General features: G+C 36.9%; 2 protein-coding genes across 2 annotated transcripts; both read left to right on the forward strand.

Moving 5' to 3' along the window:
• Window positions 1-10,907: 10,907 nt before the first annotated feature.
• On the forward strand, window positions 10,908-13,507 carry LOC139881830 (pseudouridine kinase-like). The gene is given in 11 exon segments (XM_071866235.1): window positions 10,908-10,988; window positions 11,081-11,209; window positions 11,655-11,757; window positions 11,859-11,906; window positions 12,122-12,219; window positions 12,316-12,430; window positions 12,524-12,606; window positions 12,770-13,127; window positions 13,130-13,201; window positions 13,204-13,332; window positions 13,446-13,507. Coding segments are annotated over 11 exon segments (1,278 nt in total).
• A 177-nt stretch (window positions 13,508-13,684) lies between these two features.
• On the forward strand, window positions 13,685-16,418 carry LOC139881831 (HVA22-like protein k). Its single transcript, XM_071866236.1, has 8 exons — window positions 13,685-13,720; window positions 14,842-14,900; window positions 14,980-15,077; window positions 15,167-15,251; window positions 15,330-15,393; window positions 15,696-15,791; window positions 16,103-16,175; window positions 16,288-16,418. The coding sequence occupies exons 1-8, from the start codon at window positions 13,685-13,687 to the stop codon at window positions 16,416-16,418; spliced, it is 642 nt and encodes a 213-aa protein (XP_071722337.1).
• Window positions 16,419-19,048: the final 2,630 nt, after the last annotated feature.

A 19,048-nucleotide genomic window follows, 5' to 3' on the forward strand; every position in this document is an offset into this window, starting at 1 on the left:
TGATTTCAAAAGAAAAATTTGTTATGCTTGTTAGTTTTTCGTAGAGTAAATTATGGAGTCAAGGTGTTATCATATCAATAGATTATTTCCTAATTAGGATCTAATTGATCTTATAGATTGTTTCCTAATCCAGACCATTATGATAAGTTAGAATCTTCAAACGGTATATTAGAACCTTTCCTTTCTAGAATTTTCTTTGTAAAATAAAATTACAATATCACAATAATCTTGATCAATGGTTAAGATTGATCAAGTTAGAGATTAATGAAGACCACAACTTAGACTAGTGGAGGACAATAAAGATAGAATAAAGTAAATTAATGGACAATATTCATTAAGAGACTTATCTACGACAGAGTGACAAGCAAACATATTTGTAGAAGATTACATGTAAGATTTTTTTATGATTTTAACAACTGACTGTTAATTCCCATCATCAATTTGATCAATATTACGAACTGAATACAAGCCGAATTACCATGGAATTTATTTATAAAAGTTGTATGTCGACATCTGAGCTTTCCAACGGTTTAAACAGTGACTCATTTGAACATTCACATCCGATCATGCACAGAAAGTGATTGATTGATATGGACATATAGTAGATAGTATTGGAAGGCTTAATTCACAATAACTCGATCAGACTGCATGCTACATTACGTACTCCAACCAGTATCAAGACTAAAACATTAATATTATTCTCTTTGTCGTCTATTTTACAAATAAATAAATATTTGAAGCTAAATTATACTGTGAGATGAAAAGAGTAGAGTAAAGTTATTCAGCAGCTAGTCGGCTTGCGTTAGCAAAATTACAGGAGGCTCTACTCTCTGAGTCTTAATTAAAATAGCTAATTACTAGCTGGCTAGTGATTGACCATTACAGTACATACTTACTATAAGTTATTGATCAAGAGTTTGTTATGCGAATGGCCTTACTTTGAAATAAATTTTACAAATTTCATACAAACTCGTGGGTCTACCAAGAAATATTGCTCGTAGAAGAAATATTGCTCGTCGCAGACTTTTATTGGACTCGTGGGTCTCGTTAAGCCTGGAGTCGTATCCTTCATTTGTAGTAGTGTCGGTTTAGCATAGGACTTGGCCCTGCTCCGATAAGTTTGCCCCCGCAAGCCTTTGTCGGAGTGAGGGTCTTTGTCTTAGGCTTCGGTCAAATTCTCTTAGGAAGGACCGGTCTTGAACTTTGAATTTTGAATTCTGCCTTATCAATTCTGAGGAGAAGGATGTCCATCTTCTACTATGTGAAAGGACTTCTTCAGAGATGCTTTTTGACGGACCGATGGTCTTTGCCCAGTTATCATAAATGAGGCAACTGAAGAGATGTCTCATTTAGCCGTTCTAGGGTAGGCAAAAGGGGTTTTGCACGAAACGAGAGAATGCAAGTGCATGCTTGGCTGACGTGGTGAGTGTTCGCTTAATCGAGGCGTCTCTTCGCTTTCGGACTCTTGATCTTTTTTATCTCCTCGTTTCCAGTCATTGCTATAAATAAACCCCTTTATCGCCATTTCTCTCTTCATCCTTAAAGCTTCAGTCGTCTTCCTCGTTAGTGAGAGGAAGCGAGGGAGATAATTCTTTCTTCAGATCTTAGATTTTCCTTAAATGTTTCCTTCATGGCTTTACTTCTTCCTTTTCTGTGAGTGTAACCATGTCTCAGAGACAGTCTAGCCAGTCCCACAAGCCGTCTTCGAGTAGGTCAACGTCACATCATGTTCCCAGAGGTCAACGCGAGGGGCAGCGCTTTCTTGAGCGTTCTGTGACTGTCGTTCCAGAGAGGAGAGAGGAAGAGATCATCCTTTGGCCCCTTATAGTTCTATTTAGGTGACGCCTAGGTCGGAGAGGGCGGCGCCGGAGCCGATATTGATGGAGTCTTCTTTTAGATCCCAAGCAGCTGAGGACTCAAGAATGATTGACTCTGAGTGGTTGCTGCAGATAGATACGGCTTTACTATTTTCTTCGGCTTGTCTTGATGTCGGTGATGTGAAAAGGCACTGCAACTGGCGGTTACTCGAGCTCTGGGATTCCTTCGAAGAATGGAGCTTTTAAATGTAATACGCTCTCGTATGGGGCATGTATTGTAGGGCTCGGTTCTTCGATGGCACCTCTAGAGTTTGACCGTCTGCCAACAGGGGTCATCGATTCAAAGCCTAAGCGGTAGTAGAGAGCTATGAACTGGTGAACGTTCGAGCTTCGGACTTCCCTCAAAGGATAAAGCCGGAAACACGATGGACTCTTTTTTACGGACCTGGATCGTTGGGCTCTGTTCTTTGAGGGTTTTTCCGCATCTCGGCCTCTTGCCAATCTTGAGGAGCCATGCAAAGCGGGTGATATTTGTTTGAGCTCCCGGGTTCCCTCCAAGAATGGAGCCGAAAATCGGAGAAGCATGGCTCAGGTGTTTGAACGGTTGGGCTCGTTTTCTAGACAGATTCTCGAGATTTCAGCCGATTATTGTCTTCCAGCCATGTGCGGGGCCAAGGTCAGTGTCATGCTTCTGCCATCGGCAGAGTTAAACTCCTATTTGAGTTTCGACGTCGAGGCTTGAGCAAAGGTCTAACTCTATCGGATGGCAGATTGCGATAACTTCGGCTCTGGGAGTGGAGCCGAGGAAATCCATAGTTGGAGCAGAGTGTCCGAATCTGTCACCTACTAGATTCAACTACTATTTGGGTGGCATAGCTAGAGCCTGATGAGTAGTCAAATTTCGTAGGGTGACAGATCTCGGCGTCCTCGATTGCGGAGCAAGGGTTCACGGAGAATCGTGTCCGGTCCTTCATTGGCATTGGCCATTTTCATGCATTTAACTCATGCTTTGATCATAGCTATTTTGCGAAATGGGCAAGCGAGGCTGTGACTCACGGTGACCGGTCGAAGTTAGAAACCAAGAAATTGCAAGAAGTAGTTGATGGAGCCTTTGGTAATAACAAGCTGGTAAGTTCTTCCTATTCTCTTTCTCAAGTTGTCATCCTTTATGACTTGCTAACCATTTCTTTACTAGTTGCGCTCGGCTTCTGCGTTTTAGGCCGCTAATCATGTCCAAGAGTTGTTGAGAAGGTACGAGGACCGGGGGCAAGTCCTCAAAACTATGAAGGAGGATCTAGAAATCACCCAGAAGGAGAATGCCCATCATCGAGCTCAGGTCTGGGCGGTTGTTTTTGAGACCAAAGCGATTATTAGGGATTACCAGAAATCGAACGATTTCCTGGTCGACGCTTGGGACGTCGTGGAGGAGAACTCGGGCTTGATCAAAGCTAACGCCTTCAGTGAGGCCCTAGCGATTGTGGGTGCAGCCTTTCCCAATTTGACGCTTACAGGGAAGATCTAGAATCTGTACAAGTGTGAGCTAGAAGGGGGCTTAGGCAATGGCAGAGTCATGTTCGCCTCGGACTGACTCGTCCCCGGTTCCCCCTTTCTCTTGGTCTCAAGCTCGGTGGAATCCGTACAAGTGCGAGCTAGAAGGGGGCTTGGGCGATGGCGGAGTCATGTTCGATTCGGACTGACTCGTCCCCGGTTCCACCTTTTTCTTGGTCTCAAGCTCGGTGATGGTGTCATATTGGCTCCATCCAACTTCAGATAATGCCTAGAATCCTTTCCTTAAGAGCATCAGGACTAACCTATTGCTATGACTCCATGCTTGGTCTTGTGTGGCCTACTTGTCTATGCTGACTTCTTCTTTTATCAAGAGGGTCCAATCCCTACTCCGTCAGAAATACCTGCAAACGTTACATCGTGATTTCTTAGGCATTTGGTTTGTTGTCACTTCTATTAGCTTTTCAAGCCTGCGCGCCATAGATATCGGCCTGTTGGCCTTGTAAATATCGAATTTTGTGTATTTGCCTGGTCACGGCTTTTGACTTTATAATTGCAGTAAGTCGATTCTACGCATCTCTAGATTTTTGGTTTTTTTTTTGCGCTTTTGCTTCTTGAGCTTCTGTTTTGCATGCTCGCTTTTGTTATGCTTGAAGTTGCTTGCAATGTCTGTCTGGGGTCGGCTCGTAGCTTTCGGCCTCTAATGACTCTATATTATGTCTGTCTCAACAAAAAAGAGCCTTCGGCACTAGGCGAGGGCTTAGCCTTTAAAGATGCTTGGCTTCATTTTGCTGACTTAGGACTTAGATTGAATTTCGACCCAAATAAAGGGTGGCGTCGGCGTGGCTGTAGCTCTTAACCGACGTCTTAGTATTTTCTTGATTGCTCTTGCTTGAGTCTTTGTTTTTCATTAGCTGGGGGCGTCGGCTTCATCTTGGTAAGGCGGTGACCTAACCCTTTTGCTGTTATAGAAGGGGCGTCGGCTTCATCGATGTGGCCGTAGCTCTTAGTCGACGTCCTATCCTTAATGCTTCTATAGGTCTTAGTTTCTCTTTACACTGTCCTAACAAAAGGAGCGTCGGTGTGGGCATACCTCTTAGCCGACGTCCTGCCCTTTATTGCTTTCTAGACTTGGAAAACTTTGCCTGTTTGACTTGGGATTTATCATCGATTTAGCTCTTGGGCTCTTAGTCGTGATTTTATCCTTATTGGGGAGGAAGTGTTCGGGGTGGGCGGACCTCTTAGCCAACATCTTGACCTTTTATCCTTAAGGGGACGGAACCGCTGCACATATCTGGCCGATCCTAAGTCGAAGACACCTACAGCTCCACGGTGCAAATTACCTAAAAGCCCCCATGCCGTATCACCAACAAATTTAGAAGGTCCTCGCTCCAAAATTCCAGCTTTTCTAGGCATTTATCGAATGTTATGGTGATCACTCAATGCTTGGCAAAAGTGAGCATTAATCACCTACTCTTAAAGTAAAAATAATATTATTTGATCATTTGTATTCCTATTTAAATAAAAAATTGACTGTTTCCTAATTTTTACTCATTATTTTAAGTACGCCAAGTAACTAGCCCCATAAGGAAAAAAATAAAATTTTCATCTCTCCATAAATTACCAACATACAAGTATAAATATACTAAAATTTAATGAAAATACATCATATTTATCTCTTATCGAGAGTTTGACTTTCTTCTTTAATTAAGTCTTCTATTCTTTATTATAATTTCAAAATTTAATCTTTTTGTTTTTAGAGAAGAAGAAAACAAAACTTTACTTTTGCATATCTAATTAAAGAAGCGGGAAAAAGATAAAATAAAAAGAGAAACAAAGGCCGGAACAATTATAAGGAAATGGTAGTGAAGGTATAATCGGGAATTAAAGAAAAAATTGAATGGAGAGAACCACAAATTAAAGTAAGTACACGTGTCTATAGCTGAGCATTCTTAGGCTAATTGTTGTGATTTCATTCTAAGTCTACAACATTTCTCATTTTGAAATGAGAGTGGCGGATGGGAAAAATGATGGATGAAAAGTGATAGTGTTTTGACGTATAAAACCCTAGGATTATGCTATTACATTCAAAAAGTTTAGGAAAAAATGTTTAGTCATAAAATTGGTCTACCCATAATGGGTAAACTTCTAATACAAATACTACTTAGTCACATGAGTGCACAAACAATACAAAAAGCAACTCATGATAGTTCTAGGATTAAAATATGGAATTAAAGATAGGACCGAACCAACACGCGCAGGTGACTTATGAGAGTTTCACAAATGTAAGAAAGGTCCTCAATAGTTTTCAAATATTACACTTAAATGAAAAAACATAAAAGATGATATTAATTCATCACCTTTACATTTTTTTTTCTTGTATCCACCTTAGCCACTTTGACGTTCTTGCTTGGATCCAGATTCAGTGAGATTGTAATGCTCTGACGAGACTTTGGCAGGGATTTCGGCCGTCGATCCGACGTTGACCAAGGGCAATGCAGCGTTGACTTTTGCTTTCCTTGGGCCCTTGTTAAATGATACTTGTGAAAATAAAGCTACAGGTGCTCCGCCACCATCCTCCCACTCTTGAAAGGGAATCCTCATCAAGGAAGAGATCACCTTCACTAAAGGTGCTCCGCTGAAAATGTACATACTACACCATCAACAATCTTGATTTTGCATTAACTAGGGCCAAGGACATTCACAACTTCAAATGGTCCATCTTCCACAAACTCTAAGAATTCTCTCTTTTTAGTTCCCAAACCAGATCCACAATCCTTCCATTTGACACATACTAGATCTCCCACTCGATATTTGATCATCAATTTAGGAGAGGAAAGAGTAGTGATCATTTGGGACCTTTTCTCGAAAGAAATTTCAGTACAAGGAACTTTTGGTTTGCTAGGACTAGGTTTGACAACTTTCAATGAGCTAAGAGGAATGGTAGGGTTTGACTAAACTTCAACAATTTTCACATTCCTACTAGAGAGCTTTAGGAGACCTTTATTAATAGTAACTTCACGAGGAGGCTTGGACATGACAATACCATAAGTAGGGTTCAAAATGTGACACAAGCTAAAAGGATTGTCTACATAGGGGTTGTGTTGACCATGGGGCATCCAACTCTTGGGCACATGAGTTGTGATGGAGGACCATCACCATTTTCTCCCAAAGTTCTCGGCCAAGATCCACAAGGAGAAGAGATGAAGCTTTTATCAAATTATCTGCCTTTTGAAGGTTCTCTTAGCTCAAAAGAAGTTCCTCCAGATTTAAATTAGCTCAAGGAATCTTTTCAAGAAGAGATTCAGCTTATTAGAGACCGTCCTAATGAGGATCAACTCATATCAGCTCAACTCCTCGATTAGAAGACAATGAGAAGAATTCGGTTTGTAAGGACAAGACTCTCCAAGACACATTAAATGCTATTCGGACAAGAATCTCTAAACCAGCTTGAGCTTTCCTTCAGCTCATACCAACCATTTTACATGAAGAGTCTCCAAGTTTAAATGTAAGTTCATGCACCTCCAAGTACATGAACCGAATTGAATGCAAGTACATGCATCTCCCTTGCATTTTACTCCATGACTTTACTCCTTTCACATTATGTTGCCGAATTATTGAGTTCTCCAAGGTTCATGTAACAAAAGTTAATGCCAGTTCATGAACATTCTCCTAGTGCATGAATCCTACTTTAATGCGAGTTCATGAACACTCAAAGTTTTAGTTGCATTCATCCCCCTATACATGGCCGGTCGAATTGTTCAATGAACCTGAAGTTATTATCACATCTTTAATAATGTATTTAGATTATCTTTATGTTTTTAAGTTTTACAAGCAATATATTTAGTCTATCTAAGTATTTTTCATTTATTTCAAGTTCATGTATGGCCTTAAATGCCTCTTGGCTGAATTTGGCTTGTAATCCCTATAAATAAGTGTTGTGATTCAATAAAATTCAGAATTGAAATTTGAAAAAACACTTTGTTATGTGCATTTTTTTTAGTTGTGGATTTTCTAAAATCCTCAAATGTAGTTTCTTTCTAAACTACAAGTTTCTTGATTACTTTAAAATCAAAATTCCGTTTACTTCTTTTCCTAGGAATATAGTTTCCGCCTTCTCAGGGGGAATTGCAAGTCTTGGTTTCTATCTATCCATTTGACACTTAGAGAGCTCTCAACTATTTAAGTACTTATTCACAAGATTACCTTCATTCTACAAGGGCAGAATTTCGACTAAGGCCTTATTTTGTTCCTTTTGTTGGTCTTCTTTCATCCTGTTCGGTGTTGTTGGTTTATCGTGTGATTTTCGTCACTCGATACACCATCAAGTTGATTTTCCAAGCAAAGATATAGGTGATAGAGGGGATTACCTTGAACAAGCTCGGCCATGAACCACTTAGAGACTTGAGAAGAGAAATATCGGGTTTCTGTGATGAAGACTTCCCCTGTTGTGTGGTAGGGTTACTTAACATGATAGTGCACTTGGTAGCATCCTTCATAATAGTGTAAGTGTTGACATATTCATCATGATGGACTCTTCTATCAAACAACCAAGGATGCCCAGGGAGTAAATGGCAAGGCGTCATGGGTATAATGTCGCACCAAGATTCATCATGGTACTGACCAATAGAAAATTGAACCAAGGCCCTTTTCCATATTCTTACGACATGTTGAGGATCTACCCAAGTCAATATGTAGGGCTTGGGGTGTGGAGTAGCTCATGGCCAACTTTTCTATCATGCTTTCATTTGCTACATTCTTACATGCCCCTTGTCAATAATCAATTCGCAAACCTTGCCATTAGACTTACAAGAGTAAGGAAGAGTGCTTTCCTCCTCCAATATTCATCTTTGGCTTCCATGCTCAACAAGTTCATTATGACCAACATTTCGCCATCTTCATCTCCATAGCATTGTAGTTATTCTATAGACTTTTGAATGGGAAGAGCATTTTGATTCTCGGCCACTTCAACCGCTTGACCTCCATCTTCCATATAAGCAAGACTTCTAGTGGCATTTGAGGGGCACTCATTGAGAAAGTGAAATAGACCACCACGCTTGAAGCATTTGAGTTGTGATCTTTATAGACCAACTCTAGGAGAATTCACTGAAGGGGCATTTAGAGTCCTTGGATGACTGTTGGAGCTCAAAGAAGGATTGCTGATAGTGAATGGCCCTGGTGTGAAGTTTGATTGCTTATTGAAAGTGGTGGAATGAGTTTGAGCTATTCCATTTCCTTTCCTAGCTTGATTAGGCTTTATGTTGGCTTGAAAGGAAAGTCTCTTGACATCATTGAAAGTATTGTAACTTTGTAGTTCAATATCACTCCCAACAAGATTCACCTAGGTTGAGAAATGGTAACCTCCCCTTCTTCCCTTAACCTACATTTTAACATCAAATGCTCAAAAGACTCGATGTAATCTTCAACCAATCCCTCTCCTTGCTTGAGTTTTGAAAATTCATTGAGCAATTTTTGCCTATAGTCACGAGGAAAAAATGTATCTTTCATCAATGCCTTCATCTTATTCCAAGAGTGGATTTTCGATTTTCCCTCGCGCTCTCTTTCATACACAACATTGGCCAACCATATAGAGACAAAACTCTTGAGTTTAAGGGCAACATTTTCTTGTTTTAATTTTGGTATAACATATGTCAAGTAAAACTACTAGCATTACTTTTTAATGAGTTGGCAAATAAGGCAGGATATTGATTAGGGCAATAGAAGGCAAATAAGTCAAGTTGATATAATTAGCTTGCTACTATCAAAAAATTAAGTGTGTCAACAGACACGCCTCTTGATTTCAAATGATATATTTGTTATGCTTGTTTGTTTTTTGTAGAATAAATTATGGAGTCAATGTGTTATCATATAAATAGATTATTTCCTAATTAACATCTAATTGATCTTATAAATTGTTTCCTAATCAAAGACCATTATTAGAATCTTGAAAAGGTATATAAGAAATTTTCCTTTCTAGAATTGTCCATATAAATAAAATAAAAATTAGAATATCACAAATAATCTTGATCAATGGTTAAGATGGATCAAGTTTGAGATTAGTCGAGACTCACAACTCAGACCAATGGACGACAACGAAGATAGAATAATTCACTTTGTATCGATAACTTCATAAAGTAATTTAATGTACAATATTCATTAAGATACTTATCTACGACAGAATAACAAGCAAATATATTTGTAGAAGATTACATATAAGATTTTTTTTATGATTTTAACAACCGACTGTTAATTCCCATCATCAATTTGATTAATATTACGAACTCAATGCAAGCCGAATTAGCATGTAATTTATTTAAAAAAGTTGTTGATCGACGTTTGAGTTTTCCAATTATTTAAACAGTGACTCATTTGAACATTCATAGTTCAAGATTTATGTATTATATAAAATTGGTTGCAGCATAAAATAGGATGTGAATCTTAAATGATATATAAATTAAACGTGGATATCAAGAAAAAAATCATTTATGTATCTTGATAGTATCCCAATCTACGATTGAATGATGATCAAGTAATATTGGACGAACGATAACTTCCATGAAGTAGTTGATTTTTCTATGTTGTTAGAATAGATAACGAATATAAAAAGTGTGTATACTTGCAATCTCAGCAAGAACCTCTATTGTAGTAAATGGTGAATGTGCGTCTGAGCAAAAGTGGCGGTGAATAATATCTTGAGTACTTCGTATATTATATATCTATCGAGATCATAGTTTGTATTGATTAAGTTGTTCTTGATCATTGTTATCCTTTCCATTTGTAAATTGAAAAATAATCAAAACTTTAAAATTAAGTTTCTTTCCTACTTAAAATACAACTTAAAATGATTAGAAATGGGAGTGAGAACAACTCAACTTTGTTCTTATTATTATCTATAAGAGAAATCTAGACCCTCTGCACCCTTGTCCGTTGGATTAAAAATTCAAAATCCGTACTTTTAATAATGTAAAATGATCATATAATTAATTATTTATTTATATTAAAAAAAATAAATTTATGTGAAATCTTGAACTAATAGTAGAGAAAAAATTATACTCCTTTAAATAAATGTCGTTTTGATTTTTTAGATTCATTTAAATTTTCGTATATCTAGATAATAATAATAACCGGATACATCAATTTTTGAATAAATTTAAAAAAAATAACAACATCTATTCCAAGACAGAAATATATATCAAAATTTCATTGCATAAAGAATTATACAATTAAAATAACTTTATTTTATTTTTCATGTTGACTAAAGAGATAAGATTGAAGTATAAAGATTTGTAAATTACTAATTCATTTCGGTGTGGAAGAATTTAAAAAAAATTGTTTCGGTCCCACAAAGATATAAAACTTTTTTTATAGCCCAATCGGTAAGTTCTTGGACTACAACTAGAGCAGCGTTTGAGCCTTACCCAATTTCAAGCACTTTGTTTTCCTTTTCGCTCCTCCTACTTAAGATTATGTTTCAATTTAGTCCAAAACAGTTTTTGAAAAAAATATTCTAGAATCTCGTCCTGGTAACTAAAGTCTCCGTCGTCATACGACTTCCATGTAATGAAGAGCTGGGGAACAAATACAATGGAGGCTCAAAGACGAATTGGAATTATTTCCAAACACCTCAAACAACCACATGAACCTAATAATCATGTTCTCAATCAGGTTTGATCATGTGGGTCAATCAAACTTAATTTGATTTTTAATTTCTAAGTCAAAATTCATTCCAGTCCTTTTTTTGTGGGTTTTTTTTCCAGGTTTTGTTAAAAGATGAGAACTTGAAGCAAGAGGAAGCTGCAGAGCCTGTAATAATTGGAGGCATGGTGTTGGATATTCATGCCATTCCTTCAATCCCTACTAAGCTTGGAACTACATCTCCTGGCCAAGTATGCAAACTTATTTTTGGGGTTTATTTCTGCATATCACATGTTTGTTGATTTTACTGGTAAATATATGTATTTTGGTTCTGATGTTTTACTTTGATAGTGAATAACCTGAATGTTTGATTTGCATTTACTTATCTAGTATACATAGTTACTGGGTTGAGTCTATTGTCTATTGTCTGTTGATGTAATGTTGGAATTATAGAACAAGCATAGTTGTGAGTATTATATATTGAGCATAATAAATGTAGTGTAGGCTTCTTTCGCTATATATATTTAGCTGGTTCAGTGTGTGATAATACGAGGGTTTTAGACTATGTAGGACGGTTCAAAGTATAGAAACTTGGAAGTGGTCTCAGTTTTCTAGAATAAATACAGGGTTTTAGACTATGGGAAGGTTCATTATAGTTTTGCAAACGAAGCTGATCCAATAACATAACCTCTTCAGGTCAATTATGTGCTAGGAGGTGTAGCAAGAAATGTAGCAGAATGCATGAGTAAGCTTGGAGCAAAGCCTTACATGATCAGTGCTCTGGGGCTTGACATGGCAGGTAACTTGCCATTTTTCTATATTACATGAAATATCCCTTATTGCTATCACTGTAGCTTTCGAATTTCCCTATTATTTATTTCTCCTTTATTTTCAATTTAGGAACTGTGCTTTTGGAGCATTGGATATCTGCTGGCTTGTCGACAAAAGGTCAAACTCTTCATACTACGACCCTTAGTTTCAGTGCAGTTTTCCTGGCAACATAATTGTCCTATCTCCTCTATTTCCATCATTTGTTTGTCTTAACAGACAACTAAGCTCTGAAGTGAAATTTGCTCCATCTAAATATTTTAGATCAGTCTGAAAATATTGAATTTCACCAAGTGTGCTTTCTCAATTCTCACACTATTTTACTGATAGAATAGGCATCAGGAAGCACCAAGACATCAGAACTCCAGTTGTGTGCAATATTCTTGATGTACATGGAGAATCTGCTGCTGCTGTTGCAAGCCTGGAAGCAATTGCAATTGTAAGTTGATCTTGATGGCAAAATCGGGCTTATTAATATTCCTGCAATTTCTGAAATTTAATTCTCTAATGATGACTTTAATTTAATCAGGAAAAATTTCTTACTCCTGAATGGATTCGGCAATTTAAGTCCAATATATCCTCATCTCCAGTAGTGATGGTTGATGCAAACTTAACTCCTCTTGCTTTAGAAGCAGCTTGCAAATGTACATTTTTTGCTTTCCCACACACAGAACATGTTTGTTTATTTTTTGTGCATTTCTGATTAATACGCTTCTTTTCATTTCCATTTATTTCAGTGGCCGAAGAATGCTGTACTCCTGTATGGTTTGAGCCTGTATCAGTAGCAAAATCCAGACGGATTGCTTCAATCGCTAAGCATGTGAGCGAGTCTTTCAATATTTTATTTGTGTCATTTACAGTGAATGGCAGTCGAGGAGCAACTTTGTCCATTTCTATAGTGTTCAGAAGTAAAAACCATTTATACTTCATTTGTTCCTGACAAAAACAGTTTGCAAGTCTCAGATAATGTTTGCTATGTACAGATAACATTTGCTTCACCAAATGAAGACGAACTAATTGCGATGGCAAATGCTTTGTCTGAAGGAGAAGTATTTCATCCAATCAACAAGAGTAACAGAGAAGACAAGCCGTCAGTAGAACAATTATTTCATATCCTAAAACCAGCCATTTGGGTTTTGCTTGAGAAAGGTATTAAAGTAATTATTTTGACTATTGGGTCGGAAGGAGTATTATTATGCACCAAAGGAAACCCAAACTTCACGATAATCAAAACAAGAAGTAGCTCGGAGAAATACAAACCTAGTGGCTTCAATAGACAACTTTATGAGATCATGTCATCAGCACACCATCCTCTGAGAATGTTTTCCAGCTCTGATAGAAGTTTTTAGTTGCTCATCTTCCAGCTGTCCGTGCATCAGTCGTTAGGCTTACCGGAGCCGGCGATAATCTGGTGGGGCCACCCTTGCTTCTCTTTGCGCTGGTTTGGATCTTGTACATAGTGTGGCTGTTGGTATTGCAGCAGCCAAAGCTACCGTAGAGACAGAGACAAATGTGCCCTCCAAATTTAATTTGGCTGCAATTGCAGGTAATATATATATATTCTTTCTGTTGTTTGTTGTGTCTGATAATTCAGTATGTAGAGAATTGAATCTCAAAAGACTGATGATGACCACAATATGATTAATTTCTCTCGTGCAGATGATGCAAGATCGATTTGTTCTGCTGCCAACGTTGTGTTCCGTCATCAATCAATGCTATAAAGTTCAAATTGGTAGCATAGCAGACTGAAATAAAAACTGAAGGTTCCTTAAGAAGCAAGTTATCTCCTGAAAAAGGTGATGAATAAATCTTCTTGGACTCCGTCGTAGTCTGAGGTTTATTGAAAGTTTGATTGGCTACAATTCGAAAATATTTGTCATTTATTATTGCCACTCAGAATGGCACTTTTGTCAATGACTAGTCAGAGGTTAATGGTGGGGTAATCTTCATAAGAGATTTGTGCTCTAGCATTGCGTGAGAGTTGATAAAGTGGTGTGTTAAGACTCACCCGTTTTGGGAAGATGTTGTAGTCCGTCTTTTCTCGTGACCTCCAGGCTATAGAGGAGCAACCTTAATCGAATGCGTCAAGGCTATTGCGTAAGAGTTGGTGAATGAATGATGAAGTAAGGATTAATGTAAGATCAAATATGTTTATTTGGAAAATACTCTTTGATGCCCTATTCTACTGCTACTATACTATATAGGCAAAAGTAACCGTTTGGTCGTATTTTTAGCGTTTCTGATCCACTTCGTCCTTTGTTTGAAAAGTGTACTGTTTTGACCCAACCTTTACGTTTCCGTTATATTACTTGCTCCTTCTACGTCAACGGTCTTTAAAAATTGTATAATTGGCAATATTATACAATCATAACTTGATACCGGCATAATACGTGTGAAAATATTTTACACGCCGAAAATCGAACTGAACTGAAATCGGTTCGAATTTGAAAAAAGAAAAAATCAATTTATTATCGTAAATGTTTGTTTTTGAACAAACCCAATGGCCAACAGGGGTTGGGCCTTCTTCTTCTAAATAATTTCCACATTAAAAATAACTCGAAGAGAATTGCTCATACGATACGATTACGAAACTTCGTCGCTTTGAGTAGAATCACAAATTCAATCTCTCTGCAAACAAAAGTGAATTCATGGCTCTCCCTACCGAGGTTCGCTCCTTTTGTGAATTGGGGTTTGTACATTTCTTTTGCACTGTTGATAAAATCACTTTGTTGCTTGTTTCTCATAAATATTCATAGTTTGCCTTAGTTAGAACTAGCATGAAATGAAACATAAATTTATTAGGTCATGTAAAACTTGGAAAGGTAATACCACAACTGTGAGATTCTTCTTCTTAATTATTACTATTATTTTTCCTGGGGATGTTAGCTGTTCATTGCACTATTTTATGTTAGTTGCAGTATGTTCTTGATTCTCTATGATTCTATCTTCTTATTGCTGAGTGCCTTGAACTATGTATAACTTGATTCCATCCTGTATGAATGAACTCTTCGTCATTGTACAAGTTCAATGCTTTGATCGTTTTCTGTTGACCTAGGTTGGGTTGCAGTTGCTCCTTTCTCCACTTGGCTCCAACGTGGTTACTCGGGCGGCATGGTTAGTCAGTCTCACATAAGCTTATAAATACCCCTAATTGGCTTGTTTGATTTGATTTGCTGAAGAATTGCTTTTTCAGCTGTTCTATCGGGATTGGCTTACCCGTTTACTCAACATTTAAAGCCATAGAGAATAAAGATCAGAATGAGCAGCAGAAATGGCTCGTATATTGGGCAGGTTCATTGATTGTTGCTCCCATCATTTTCTTAGTTTAAATAACTGTCTTATTGTTTATACTTAAAATTCCAGGGTTTGGTCTCTTGCAGTTTATGGATCTTTTAGCGTTGTCGAGGTGTTCGCGGACAAAATTCTCTCAAGTACCTTTCTTTCTTACCCCTTGCTTAAACTATGGCCATTCCCTCCAAGTTCTTGTTTCTATTTTAGTTTTGCCTTCCTTACAAGAATGTTATTCTATCTTGTACCATTCAGGATTCCACTATACTACCATGTGAAATTTGCATTTCTTGTTTGGCTACAACTTCCGACTGCTAATGTAAGCTTGCTATTTGCTACAACTTTCCCTGTTCTTATTGCATCAGATGTTGTGGTTCTTTTTAGCATTGCTGTTTAAGTGATAATGAAGTTAATTGGAGTACCATACCTCTGCATCTTACTTGAATGTCTTGCTGCGGAATTTTTATTTTATGTTTGGAAATTTCGTTTACAATGCTTGATTCAGCTCGTGGATATATCACCTATTCGAATTTGGTTTTAGTAAATTGAAAATTATGAATTTATATGTATATAAGATATTTACAGCACAATTGCCTTGTTTATAAACTGTCCATCTGACAGGGTGCTAAGCAATTGTACGAGGGATATCTGCGGCCATTCCTTTCAAGGCACCGAGTAAACCTTGACCAACTGACGGAGTTCGTAAATTGCCGAATTGTAAGAGCTTGCATAACACATGATTGTTTATTTCATATTTTAACTTGATTAAAGCATTTCATTGTAACCTATCTCTCTTGAGAAATCTTCCTGAGCTTCTTTCTTTCAACCAATCTCTCCCAATCAAATGGGTGAGCATAGTCCTGAAGTTGATCTTTTCATTTAGAACAGTGGACCTTTATTGGTAAAATGGAAATTTCTTTTCATCGACATCCTACAACATATCTTGGCACACAAACTGTGTCGGTAAATGATTAAATAATTTAAGCCGCAAATTGTGGAGCTCTGACAGATTTATTACTTGTTTGCAGACTTCATTTGTCATTGCACACCAGGGAGAAATCCAGTTTGCTAGGGAACTTTTTATGAAATCTCTGAAATCAGGTATGGCTATGTGTGGAATGGACCTAATGTATATTTATGATAGTTGATTGATTTATTATCATCACAGTGTGCGTTCATTTATATGATTTCTGGCCTGTCTTGTCTGGATCAGCAAATCAGATGATAGGAGACATTATTCGTCCGGCAGGAGGGCAGTCAAGGGGTGCATTCCAAGGTCCATCGAGACGAATTCAAGATTCAGAGCCAGATAACAACAATGACCAGAGCTCCGATGCTAATTAGCATATAAAATCCTATTTTCTTCGACTTGTATTTAGGACGGTGGATGGGATTTTGGAAACGGAGGCTAGGGGCAGTGTGATTTTGGTCAATTTGGTTTATAAAGATTATTCCATTCTATGCATTGAAAAATATATCATGGATTTAGTTTGTAAATATTTAGCACTTCTATCCAGTGCCGTTTTTTGGAGTGAGAAAAGTATACTTTAATCCCACATGTTTTATCCGTAAAATTTTTTCAGTCCCTCACGTATTCCGTCTGCCTGAAAAACCTCTCCATTTTCTCGAGCAACCAAAAATACTCTTCAGCCATTAACTTCTCTTAGGTGATACCTATGTGGCACTCCAGTTTATGTCTAGTCAGCTAACAGACTAATATATTTGTAACACATATCATCTAATTCATTAAAAAATTGACATTTCACTTTAATAGGATTATATAATTTAGTCCTTATATTAGTGGACTCCCTCCACTTAGGTCCTTATACTTTCCTTTGTATCAGTTGAGTATTTAACCTTCCGCTAATCACTCTGTCCCTCTGAATAGTCAAAACACGAAAAACCAGATTGCTTTCTTCTTCGTCGAGAAAAAACCGCTCTTCTTCATACACAAATCGCCTCTTCGATCGAAATGTTTGGAATCTGATTTCATAATCTAGCCAATCAGTTTCAGAATTGTTCCTGCATTCTTGTTGTTTGAGGTTGCATCCAGTTACTCGATTTTAGGGTTTTTGGCTGCATGTTGTGCTCTGCTATACATGGAAGTCAATCATTCTGATTTAGGTTGTTTGTTGCTCCGTATTGATTGGGACTTCGCCTTATTCATATATTCTGGTTGGTGATGACCATGTATGAATGCCTCCATTGCAGCCTTGTCTCGTCTTTCCAGTTGTTTTTCATAGCTTGTAGTACATCTTCAGGCTAGCATTGTCACTGTGTAGCAACGGCTAGCTTGAGGGGGGTAATAGGATTATATAGTTTAGTCCTTATAGTAGTTGACTGTCTCTACTTAGGTCCTTATACTTTCCTTCGTATTACTTTATGTCATTGTACATTGTCTATAAATAGACACCTACTAAGTACTGGTTTAATTTACACATAATAGAATATAACAGTTTATATTCTTAATAACTTTTGAACGTCACAATTTTTTTGCATGCAAAATGTCAAAAAAAATTATTTGTCAAATTTTTTTATGAGTATGATGACACGTATCACAAATATATTGGCATGTTAGTCGAGTAGGCAGCATTAGGTGCCACATTAGTGCCACATGCAAAATTAACAACAAAGGAGTATATATGGTCGCTAACGGAAAACCTAATTTTTTTAGACTAATGAAAAAATGAGAGAGACAAAAAAAGTGTTGCAGGTGAAACGTGAGGAACGAAAGTATACGTTTTTTCTTTCTAGATTTGCCAATCATTTGGAAAAAGTAGTTTAAAATACTACCTTTGTATCAAATTGCATGTTGTTTTCTCATTTTAAGTTTATCAATTAATCTTTATTTTATATACTATGAATTGATAGATGAATTTAAAAAGTGAAAATATTATATATTTTGATACAAAGAAAGTATTAATTTGCAAGCTTATTTGATTTTTCTGTTTGATCCTCTTATATATATTTTAAATCAAATGAAAAAAATTCATTTTTATCCAGTGCCCTTTTTTTTTATTAATGTCGTGTCTTTTATACTCTCTCCTCCATTCTTAATTAGATGCTAATATAAACATAATTTTTCTATTTCAAATTAGATACAAATTTTGATAAATTTAAGAAATATTAATTATGTTTATATATTATACCGTCATGCACGAACCTCACATCCCATATACTCTTCTTATATATTTAGTTAAAGATTTAAAAATATTTTAATCTTTATAATTATAATTATGTTTGACAATGAATTTATGTGGAGATTTGTTTAGATTGTGTAAAATTACAAGTATTTGTATTTAATTTGTGATGATGGAGTGGAGTTGAAGAGCGTCAAATCTTAGGGGGTAAAATATATTGATATTTTTTACATATGATGAGATGAGGGACATAGTAGAAGAGGTCAAAACTTAGAAGGGGTTTTATATTTTAGACCAATTTTGATAACTTAATAGTTTGAGAAATCACGAATAGAGATTCAACTTCGAAAACTCAAAAAAACAAAACCAGAGATTCAACTTCGAGTCCTACTCTCGTGAGTGGCCATATTTATTCGAGTCGGTTAAACGAAAAACTGAAGCAATAAAAATTTCAGGACAACTGAATCCGAACCGAATATTACATTCAGTGCAATCGGTTCGGTTTGTTGCCAACCCTTTGGTAGTTCACATTTCACAATCTGGCTTCTACATGAAATAGAAATTTCAGAATCTCCCTTGTCAAGTTGATAAATCAAGAAAAGATGAGTGTTTTGAGTCAATATGACCAAATTTCTACTCTGAAGTTAGTACTTCTGTATGGTTGATTGCAAAAGATGGTCACTATGGTTCAACAACAATTGCCATTTCCTACAACCTATTCCTTTTTATGAATATTTGCATTTAGTAACTTTGAACCAAAGTTCGGACATTACGAGTCACTTCCATTTGGAGAAGATTGGTTGTTGTCGCTGCTTTCACCATCAACAGAGTCGG

This window comes from Rutidosis leptorrhynchoides, unplaced genomic scaffold, assembly GCF_046630445.1.
Source record: "Rutidosis leptorrhynchoides isolate AG116_Rl617_1_P2 unplaced genomic scaffold, CSIRO_AGI_Rlap_v1 contig201, whole genome shotgun sequence".
NCBI lineage: Eukaryota > Viridiplantae > Streptophyta > Magnoliopsida > Asterales > Asteraceae > Rutidosis > Rutidosis leptorrhynchoides.

Coding starts and splice junctions, on each gene's coding strand:
- LOC139881831 (XM_071866236.1), top strand. CDS start 13,685: ATGGCACTTTTGTCAATGACTAGTCAGAGGTTAATG. Junction 13,721..14,841: donor TGACTAGTCAGAGGTTAATG/GTGGGGTAATCT, acceptor CTGTTGACCTAG/GTTGGGTTGCAGTTGCTCCT. Junction 14,901..14,979: donor GTGGTTACTCGGGCGGCATG/GTTAGTCAGTCT, acceptor TTGCTTTTTCAG/CTGTTCTATCGGGATTGGCT.